Source organism: Phaethon lepturus, unplaced genomic scaffold (genome assembly GCF_000687285.1).
Source record: "Phaethon lepturus isolate BGI_N335 unplaced genomic scaffold, ASM68728v1 scaffold27001, whole genome shotgun sequence".
NCBI classification, from domain to species: Eukaryota; Metazoa; Chordata; class Aves; order Phaethontiformes; family Phaethontidae; genus Phaethon; species Phaethon lepturus.
Window position 1 is genome coordinate 7,623 of NW_010517418.1, and position 10,738 is coordinate 18,360.

Sequence of the window (10,738 nt, forward strand, 5' to 3'; positions counted from 1 at the left end):
GCTGGGGGCTCCCTCAGGGAGTGGCGGCCGCCCCCGTAGGTGCCAAAATGCTTTGTCACCTCCCTGAGACGCACACCAGCTGGGACCTCCGGAGAGCAGAGCTCAACCCTGGTCCCATGCTGGGGTCTTGCTGATGGGGAATGGCCAGACCTCACTGGGAGAATTCAGAGGGCTGGGACTGATCCCTGCCAGCATCTGCAGGAAGCTGGATGTGTGACTTCAGCATGCCTGAGCTATACCTAAGCAAGCAAAACCCCCTCTACAGATGCTGAAGAGCCAGCCTGGCTCCTTATGTACCCCAGTCTTGATTAAAGGTGATTGGGAACAACACGGGAGCAAGCATCCCTTAAAAGAAACCCAAGCCCAAAAACCAGGTCTCAAAAAAACCTGGGCAGGCATGTGAGGAAGTCCTCTCCTGGTGCTTGCTTAGCTGTGCCATGGAGCAGCAAAGCACCATTCCTGCAAAATGGGACATTGCAGATGCCGGAGGGAGAAGGGGTGGTCAGGTCGTGTGGCAGTAAGGTCACTTACAAGTGAGCACTGTCCTGGCCGCTGCGAGATCTCAGAGCTGTGTTTTGGTTTGGGAGAGGTGGGCTGGAGGTGCTGCAGTGGGATGTGTGGGTTATTTGGGGTGATCTGTGGGTGGGACTGGTTGGTTGGGCAGTATGGTGTGGGAGCACTGCCATGGCCTTGACTTGCTGGGAAAGTGGCTGTCGCTCCTGGAAGAGACAGGCTGGGGTGAGCTGGTGGGTGCCATGGTTGGTGATGGGAGGGATGGACTGCTGGGCAGGTTGCCTGGGCCCCTAACCACGGCCAGCTTGCACAGCCCTGGTGTGTCCTGAAGGGGTCCAGGCCCACGGCATCTCCACTGTCCCGTCCCAGTGAGAGCCTCGCCTCGCCTGCTGTAGGCTCGCAGAACATCTGCGTTTCCTCCCACTGCCCTAATTTTGCTTTCTCTAGTTTTGCTTTGAGTCAGCTCCAGGGTTTCTCCTTCTCTCTCTTCCTCCCTTTGACGGGATGTGCTGCTTGAGGAGGATGCCAGCGGGCCAGATCCTGGTGCGTGGGGGCTTGGAGGGCCAGGCAGGAGCCCTGGGCCTGCCCGCTCTACCAAGCCCAGGGCCAAGCCCACTGCCTGTGGCACTGGGGCAGAGCCCTGTTGGAGAGGGCTGAGGGTCTCTCCTTACACCTGGAGAGACCATTATGAGGCCCACCAGATGAACAGGGAGATCAAACCCATGTGGGGTGGTACCTTCCCACATCTTCACATCCACCTCCTCCCTTAAATCTGTCCCCATTGCTCAGCATCCCTCTCCATCCCAGAAGTTCGGATGATGGGGCAATGTCCAGCTTGGTCATATCCCCAGTTCCAGAGGACCTGACTGCCCTTGTCTCAAATCCACCCTGGGACAGGTGGTACCCTCTACCATGAAGGGCTCAACCATGAAGACAGTCCATCTTGGAAGGGAACCTACAGCCATTGCTTGTCCCTAGGTGTGGTGGGTTTCATCGTGACGGGGTGACAACCATTCACTTTCAACACTGGCAAGGTTGGAGGGGGGCAGGGGTGCAGAGAGCTGGTGTGGAGCTGTGTCCCAGGAGGATAAGGATGCCCAAGTCACCCTCTACTTCAAGGAAAGGGAAAAAAGAGGATCCAGGAAACTCTAGATGAGTCAGCCTGCCTCAGTACCCAGAAAACCATTGGAACAAGTTAGTAAAGCTACCAAATGGTAAACACCGGGAGGGCAGCGCTGGGGCTGAGAACAAAGATTTAGCAGGAACACGTTGTGTCAAACCAACCTCATTTTCTCTTCATTAGGGTGATGGGCTGAGTACCGCAGGGAAAGTGGGAGCAATGCTATCTTCGTGCTGCCTTATGCGGTGTTCTCATAAGCAAGCTAGGGAAATGGGAAATTCTGCCATTGCGGGTGGATGGCTACCCAAGAAGCTCTATCCCATGAGTGCTTCTCAATAGCTCATGACGGCAGACACATCAAACAGGGCTTTTCTGGGGAAGTGTGGCTCAAACGAAGGCAATATGCTATTGAGGAAGGGTGTAGGGGCCACCTGGGAGGAGAGTTAGAAATAAAATTCACCCTGATGACCTGCAGAAAAGAGCAAAAATGCCCTGAAAGAATAACCGATAGAAAAGAATTGGGCATGTTTAGCGCAGGAAAAGATGAGTGAATTCTTCAGAGTGGGAAAAAAGCCCTGGTGTGAGGCAAGCAGTGAAAGACAGAGAAGCCGTTAGGGTTATGCCCTGTTGCTCAGATGACAGTCCATCGGTCTTGCAAGCCTTGCTGTGCCCACGGACACAGCTCCCCCGCTGCTGAGGGGATGTCCCGCTCTGCGGTCCTGCCTGGGGACCGGGGTTGAATGTCCCTTTCTGCCCCTCCCAGGGACTGCTGGCAGGATGGAGCCACTTGGGTATTGGGTGACCCCAAAGGGAAGGGATGGGTGTCCCAGCAGGGATGGGGCGCATATGGGCCAAGCAGGGTCCTCATGGACAGTGGGGGCACTTTGTCCCTGGGCTGGAGGGGTGGGGGACGGGGAGGCTGACACACACAGCGAGAGATGGAGAGGAGGAGAAAGGACTTCAGGAAACCTTCCTCCTCTCGCCTGGGTGGCTCACCCCGGGGTGAGAACTGAAGTGAAAAATAATTTCAGGCTGTGTGCAAGCGGCAGGGAAATTACCGCCCAGGCTGCACCTGTGTTTGCCTCCTCCGCGCATCCCGCGGAGGAGCCAGGACCAGCGCGCCGGGATGGAGGGGATTGGCAGGGTCTGTCCCCGGCAGGGGCTGGCCAGCCCAGCGGGCTTGTGCTAGGGCTGGGACAGGGCTCGTCCCCGCTCCCTGCCGAGGCCGGGCTGTGGGGGGACCTGCAGGAGCAACTTCTGTTTCCAGGCAGGTGCCGGTAAGCGGCAAGGTGCTCGGGCAGCGCCGAGAGGTGTGTGAAGTGGAACAGGACGTCAAAGCAGTTTCGGCTCTGTGGGTGGTTCTGGGAAAGTCCCTTTAGTAAAAGCAAGTCAAAGGCTTTAATAGAGGGACCAGCACCGGGCTCCTTCTCAGAGATGACTGTGAGGGCTCGGCATATCGTGAGTCGTGATTTGAGTTGTGTTGCCATGACGTAACAGGGGGCTGGTTTCCATCGCAGCTGGGTTTTGGAGGCAGGGCACGATCCCCGTGCCACGGGTGCCACCGGACCCCCATTGAGCAATGTGCCTGAGGGACAGCGTTTTGCCCCCTGGGGCGGGCAGTGTGGGGAGCGGTGCCTGCCTCATGGGGAGCGTCCCTCCGCCCCGCGGCAGCAGCCTTGGGGAGGAAGAGCTGGGCTGAAACCACAGATCTCCCAGATGAAGCGATCGGTTTGTTTGGGTGAATGTGAGAGTGCCAGGAGAGAGGGCTGCCTCCCCGGGGGGCTCCTCCTCCTCCAAATAGCTTGAGGTGTCTAACACAGGCGCAGCTGCCCTAGAAGCAGAGGGGAGATGTCAAAACTTTTAGTTTTTTCCTGCATTCAACCCCCACAGGGTAAATCTCAGCCCCTAACACAGAGGGGCCCAAGGGGACGGGCAGATGCTGCAGGGCGGGTGGCCCCATCCTGGTCACCCTGCTGCTGGTGGCTCCATGCCACGCTGGGTCACGGTGCTGCCAGGCACTGCACGGTGCCCGCTGCGAGGCCAGCCCTGCTCCCGCTTCGCTCCCGCTTTCTGCTCTGGGAGGTTTGCAGCCCCGCAGAGGCCTCTTCGTGAGCCTGTAGAAATGGGGGCCCCATGGTCTGGGAAAGGAGTGGGAGGGGGGGCAGGGAGACCTGCTGCTCCCTCTCTTCCTCCCCACGCACCAGACCAGAGCCAGGGATGTCCCCCCGTCCCCACCTGCGAGCATCAGAAACGCTGGTGGGACAACCCCTTCTTCAACGTCATGCTTGTAGGGCGCTGCCCCAGCCCAAGCGGGACCCCGTGCCCCCATCGCAGAGCTGTTGGGCAGGGGGTGACCCAGGTCCTACCCACAGGATAGGGATTTGCTCGCTCTCCTTAAGGATCTGGAAGATCTTGGCTTGTGTCTTCTGCTTCCAGAAAGCCTCCTTTCTTTCCTTCTCGTCCTCTTCCAGTTCGTAGCATCAAGATGTAATTAAGGGTGGAAGGACCTCAAAGCAGGGAGGAACCTTGAAGCTGAAGGTGGGCTCACCACCCTCCGCTCTCGCAGGAGCAGCAGCGCACCTTGTGAAGGTGCTGGAGGGCTCTTGGTACAAATGACTCACTGGCTTTTCCTTTCCAGCAGCAAAGATCGGAGGCTCCCTGCCAACCTGTTGTTACTGGGGCTTACCTATGTCGCCTGCCTCTCTTTTGGGATCTGGAGGATGAGCCTGATGTGCTGGTGCCTCTTAAGACCTCACAGCCGCTGTCACCTACTGCTGGCAGCCATCGTGCCCCTCTTGTGAGGCCACAGGTGTCATCACCTACATCCTCAGCAATCCCGCTGCCCCAGCCGCTGGCACTGCTGCCTGGGGCACCGGGGCTTTTGGGCACTGGGGATGCCACGGGGACATACTTCATTTGAAACCAATGTGAAGTATTTTAAGCCTGATTTTTAGATCCTTCTGCCTTTAAAATAGATCCTTCTGCCTTTAAACAGAGGTCTGTCCTATTGCAGGCTTTAATATCCCACAGTCTTTGTGTTAAACTCTCCTTGCTTCTGGGAGCCTGAGCGCTGCTCCAGGCACTCAACACGAGGAACTGCCATAATTTTCCATGGTGGCTTCATCCTCAGCAGCCACCCAGCACATTTCCTCCAAGGCTGGGCGTTTTGGGGTATTTTGTGCCTTTTCTGTGCCCAGGACGTTCTCCTCTGAAATTTTCACACTAAACAAGATGGTTTTACTTCCACGGAAAGCTGAGCTTGCTTTGTCGAGCTGCGTATCTTCCCCTAATTCAAGACCAGTTATCGTTTAGCATCTTATCTGACCTGCTCCCCATCCTACATCACTCTCCATCGGATGTCCTGGGGGACCTGTGCACCTCAAGAGGGGTGAGCTGAGGGGCAGAGGGCTGCAGGCAGGCTTGGCCCTGCTGTTTATACCGTCCTTCGGTGCTCTCAGCTCAGACCACACCTCACCTCTTTTGGCTTTACGTGCAGTGCCATCCTCCCTGAGTTTCCACCCTGTGGTTTCACATCAGACCTTTGTCTGCTTGAGTTGGCTGAAAGTTGTTAAAAACAGCCCGTGCTTGGTGGCGGCTATCGAGAGAGATAAGGCTACCTGGGGCTTTATCAGCTGCTGAGTCCTGCATTTTCAGTGGGTTTCGCTTCCATTACGATGGGCACAATCTCTGCTGGCTCGCCCCTGCTGCCGCGACAGACATGGGCAGCCTGGAGGGGGCTGTGTTTCCAACCTCTCTGCCTACAGACAGAGCAGCATCACGAGAGCACAGGTCAGGGTTGGGGGTTCGTGTGCGGGGCTTGGGGAAACACACCTTGTCCTTGCTTTGGGAGACATTTCACCCAGCCAGGATCTGGTGCAGCATCAGCAGAGACTGTTGACACAGGGATTGGGATGGGGCGGTGCTGCTCACGCGGGAGCAAAGGTTTCCCTCTCCAAGAACAAAGATGTTGTGCAAAGAGGAAAAGTTTGGAGAAGAGAAAGTTGCATACATTTATCAGCACCCAGAAGCCGCAAACTTGACCCTGGCCACTGCCTCTCCCCCAGCTCCAGTGGGACCATGGGGACCTGGCAGGACATTTTTGCAGTGAAGATCATGGACATGCACTTAACAGAGCCATGGGTGCTTCAGGAGGATGATACCCTGCAGGTGCACGTCCTCAAGCCTGGCTGGAAGGAGTTTGTGCAGCGCCGTGCGCTTGGAAGGTAGGGTGCTGTCAACCCGGTCCCTGTCGGAGCAGGGCCAGGGATGATGGACTGCCATGTGGATCTTTCCCTTTCTCAAAGTTTGCTTGTAGGAAACAGCTTTTGACAGGAAAGGGGCAGTTTGGAGGTGGGTGAGGCTGGGAGGGATTTTCCCATTTTGTTCCAAGCTTGGTAGGTTATTGCCAAACTGGAAAAAAATCATGATAATTGGAGAGCAGGGGTGTATGGCAGCTCCACAGGGCCAAAGGGCAGCTGGTGTTTGGCCAGAGTTTCTCCGTGCTGGTGTCAAGATGCAAAGAGCTCCTTCAGCGAGCAGGGGTATTATACCACGCTAGGGGCAAATCTGCTGGGTTTGCACGCAGAGGATGAGGAGAGGGAGAGCCACTGTCTGCTGGGACACAGGGCGATGCCTGAGCAGACCTGCATCTGCACCAGGCTGCGGGGTCCCAGAGCAGAGAGAGGCTGTGGCTCTGCATTGCCGATGAGAGGTCCCATACAAACCATTTTGACCTGAGCAGGACCCTGGGCATCAACCGGAGACCTTGCCCGGGTGGCAGCAAATGGAGACCTTGGCTGCCAGCCCCCATGGAGATCGTGCAAGATGAAGAGCTGCAGGTTACTCTCCTTTTGACTCCTCAAGACATCTCCTCACCTGACCTGCAGCCTCCACCCACACCTTCCTTCTATTTTTCTTCTTTTGTTGATTGACTTCCCTGGCCCTGGCCTTGACACTGGCTTTCTGCTGAGCTGTGATGAGCTGGCACGGGTGAAGGGCTGGAGCTCCAAACAGACCTGGGGCCTGATGCGTCCCTCCCCAAGGACCCCTGCTCCTGGCAGCAGGGCCAGGATGGGCTAGGAGAGGGGACCAGCGTGGTCCCCTGGCTCCTAAAATCTTTAATGCTGGTGCTAGCCCTGAGCTCACATCTGTGTTGAACTACCCAGACTGGTGTCATGCTGTTATGGGGAGGACAGTTTGATGCAAAGCTTGCATGAATGAGGTTAATCCATCAGCCCTGGCTGCCCTGGTCCCTACTGACTGCACAGAAAGCTGCAGGCTCAGCACAGGGAGCCTGGGATGAGCTGATCTCCTCTGTGTCCTGGCAGGTTTCAGTGCTCCCAGTGCTTTCATGTGTGGTCTTCGGCCAAAGTGCATGTGCTGTTCCACATGTGCAGGCACCGGTGCCAGGGCACGGTGTGGATGCGAGCCTTTCGCCAGGCGTGCAGGCGGTGCCCTGACCCCCAGCTGGAGGAGCCCGAATTCAGCCAGGAGACCATGGAGAGACTTCTGCACAACCTGGTGCTCAAGATCCTCAGGTACTTCTACCACGTGACCATCCAGCCCTCTGACCTCCTGGAAGTCGTGGTGAACGCGCCGGTGGCAGGGCCACATGACAGCACCCGCTGCGAGGGCTGCCAGCTTGGTGTTTGCAGCTGGGTACCCTTGATGGACGCAGACAAGGCTCAGACCCATTGCACCCCGAAATGCTGGGGCACGAGGCACTATGCAACCCCAACCCCCCATCCCTCTCCCTTCCACAGTAACTCCCTCTGGAAAAGCTGCTGCTGCATTGGCAGCTCTTTGCTCTGCCTTGTGGCAGTGCTCCTCTTCGTCCTGCTTTATTTCTCCAGGAACTAGTGGGACTTGGGGCTCACAAAGAGGAATGGGGTGATGGCTGGGGAGGCTGATGGAGCGCCTGGAAAATTGGGTGCCCAAAGTCAGCCCTTGCTCGTGGCACGGTGAGGCTTCCCTGGCTTGTGGGGGGACAGGGACACATCAGAGTGCCTCAACCAGGCACCTCGCCCCACAGCCTCGGGGAGCCCGGTGGGTAGGTCATTTTCTTAGAGGAAATAGAGGAAATATTCTGCATGAGGACAACCCTTAGCTGCTCCATGTGATGCCTAGAGTCTACTTGCAAGAATAAAACAAGCCCTCTCTCCTCAGCCCAAGGATGCATTTGTGCTTTTTAATTTCTGCAAAGTCTTTTCTAGGTACGTGTGAACGGAGGGTGGGGGCTGCCTTTATCCACCAGCTGGGCTCACCCTCCAGGGAGGCACATCCTGATGCTCTCCTTGGCCTTGGTGGAACTGGGCACCCAAAGCAGCTGAGGGGCACCTAGAGCTGGAGGCTTGCAGCAAAGTCACGGGGAGCTGGTGCCAGTGGACACTGGCACTGCCTCCCTACGAGCTGTGTGCAGCAGCATCTGCTCTGGCCCCGTGCACCAGTGAGTGTCCCTTGTGTCACCAGGGGCCCAGAGATTGCGTTGTCCTCCAAAAACATCTAGGTGCTGAGCTTCCACAAGGGCATTCTTTATCAGGGAGTGTAGTGACAGGATGAGGGGTAGCGGTTTTAAACTGAAAGGGGGTAGACTTCAACTAGATATTTGGAAGAAATTCTTTACTGTGAGGGTGGTGAGACACTGGAACAGGTTGCCCAGAGAAGCTCTGGATACCTCCTCCCTGGAAGTGTTCAAGGCCAGGTTGGACAGGGCTTTGAGCAACCCGACCTAGTGAAAGGTGACTCTGCCCATGTCAGGGGGGTTGGAACTAGATGATCTTTAAGGTCCCTTCAAACTCAAACCTTTCTATGAGTCTATGACTACGGCTCTGAAAAACACCCTGGCAAACACAAACCCCTCCCGGCTGGCTGGGCACCCTGCGGTGGGGGCAAAGGGTGCCCAAGGTTGGTAAGCACAAGAAGGCTGTGGCAGCAAGTCCCAAGTCTCTGCCCTGTTCGGTCAGTCACGGGGAAATTGCACTACACTGGGCTACAGGGGCTGGGCAAAGGGGAGGATGCTGACTCCTGCCTGCTGCTACTTTGCCCTGCAGGACTTAGGGGACCTGGTGGGCATCATAAAGTTGGGAGGAAAACTGTTGTCCCCCTGCAGCCTGACACCCCTTAGCTTCTTACCTTCCCTGCAGGGGAGCTGCTGGGCTCCTGCAGGACTTACCCATGGGGACAGCATGTCCTGTAGGCACAACTTTGGTCCAGAAAACCGAGGTGAAATTGGTCTGTAAATGCTTGCCAAAGTTTTTGAAATAGCTGGCACATCATAAGCTCCAGATACAATCGTGGCCGCCAAGGTCCATCTGCCATGGGGTCCTGGGTTGGGCAAGTGGTGGGGAGAATCAGAAGTGAGGCAGCAGAGATATCAACTGCTCTGGTATGATCTTCCCCGTGACCCGAAGTTCAGAGTCTCTCCTGGATTTCTTTTTTCATATAAACAGCCTGATTGCTCTCCTGACTCTGTTATGCATCTGGAATCGCCTGTAGCAGGGAGCTCCCAGGGTAACCTTGTTGCTGAAATGCTTCCTTTGTGTGTTGTGTTTGCTTGAGTTTTTGTGTTCCCCTGCTCCATCCCTGGTGGGTGATGCCCTGTGGGCAGCGTGCGGGCAGAGCCAGGGACACATTGCCCCTTGCTGCTCACGGCAGGTGGAAAAAGACATGCAGGAGCTGGACAAGAACAGTTTGGGCGCTGTGGGCAAACCTCCTTTTGGTTTCATTTCTTGTGCTCAGGCTTTGGCTCCCTGCCTGCTGCCGACCGAGCCAGCCAAGCCCAGGGCTCCTGCCTGGGGCAGGCAGCAGGGGCAGCTGGGCATCCCCAGGCAGTCGCTGCGCCGTGCCCGGACAGCAAGCCCAGCCCCTAGGAGAGATGGACCCACTGTGGATGGATACCTGGAGGGAGATATGTTATGACCTGATAGATGAGGTGAAGCCAGAGGATGAGCGGGACCTGAAGATCATCCAGGGTCTCACTCCCGAAGCCTTGCCCTGGAGCTGGACACTGGTGGTGGAAGAGCATGACTTGACCAGGCAAGAGCAGCGGGCATGGGGCAGCCAGCCCTGGCCTCCAGCAAGGGATGGGTTCAGAGGGCAGGGTGGAACGCTGCCTGCACAGGCAGAGCTGCGGGAATTACCTCTTTTGTCTATGAGCTGCACCGGACCCCTGTTTTGAAGGCACACCCCTGCTGCTCCCAGGGGACGCAGTCTGCCTCTGCTCATCTCTCTCTGCCTGCTTGCCCGGGGTTTATGGGACAAAACTTTGGGTCTGGCAGGGTCTCATGCTCTCACGAGCTGTTAAACCATCACGGTAACGGAAGCCTCCTGCATCTCCCGTGCCTGGCCCAGCCTGAGGGACGGTCACGTCTCAGGCAGTGCTAGGCAAGTTTGTGTATCTATCTGCGCTGTGCTTCAATTTCCCCATCTGTAGAATGGCTCACGGCACTTGGTTCCTGCAGTGCTGTCAGCCAGGAGAAGAGCTCGGGGTGCAACTGGGGCTGGCATTTGGCTCACACTGGGGCACCAAGGCTACTGCTTCAGCCCCTCTGGGGTAATACTGCGGGGCATATTCGGGGGGGGCGCAGGGGTGGAAGCAGGTCAGCCCCTCCATCTGCAGCCAGCCAGGGTTTCTGTGCTGGGCGAGGGACAGCCCAGGGCTGGGCAGCGGCATCCTGAGTCCCTCCCCAGTACCCAGAGGGCAAGCTGGGTTTTGGGAGCCTCCAGCTTCATTTTGCAGGAGGTGGGGGACTGGGCCTGATTCCCCACCTGAGGATCACCAGAAAGGGAGGGGGATGCAGCAGTGGGTGTTGTACCCAAATTCAGTGTGGTTGGAAGAAGTAAGTCTGGGGGAAAGTGGGAGAGTGCCCAAATGGCCCCTGCCACAGGCATCCGCTCACTCCCCGTCCCCTCCAGCATCTCACCACCCTGGACACACATGCCCATGGGGCAGGCAGGGGGGATTGGGTGCCCCTGTCTCGCTGAGGCAGCATGGATGTGGGGTGATGCTGTGGCCAGCCCCATAGCTCTGTGCTCCTCTCCCTTTGGCAGCCTCTATCCCACCACTTGGGCTCTCCTGTCTTTCAGCTTCTGGTGCTCCCGCTGTGA

The 10,738-nt window shown here is 57.1% G+C and overlaps 1 protein-coding gene across 1 annotated transcript in view; it reads left to right on the forward strand.

Moving 5' to 3' along the window:
* RTP5 (receptor (chemosensory) transporter protein 5 (putative)) overlaps positions 1-10,738 on the forward strand; it is a 14,273-nt gene extending 3,535 nt beyond the window's left edge. The window contains exons 2-4 of the mRNA XM_010296399.1: positions 5,698-5,856; positions 6,961-7,291; positions 10,718-10,738. Of these exons, the coding sequence (XP_010294701.1) occupies positions 5,698-5,856; positions 6,961-7,291; positions 10,718-10,738 (511 nt within the window). The remainder of the gene's footprint in view (positions 1-5,697; positions 5,857-6,960; positions 7,292-10,717) is intronic.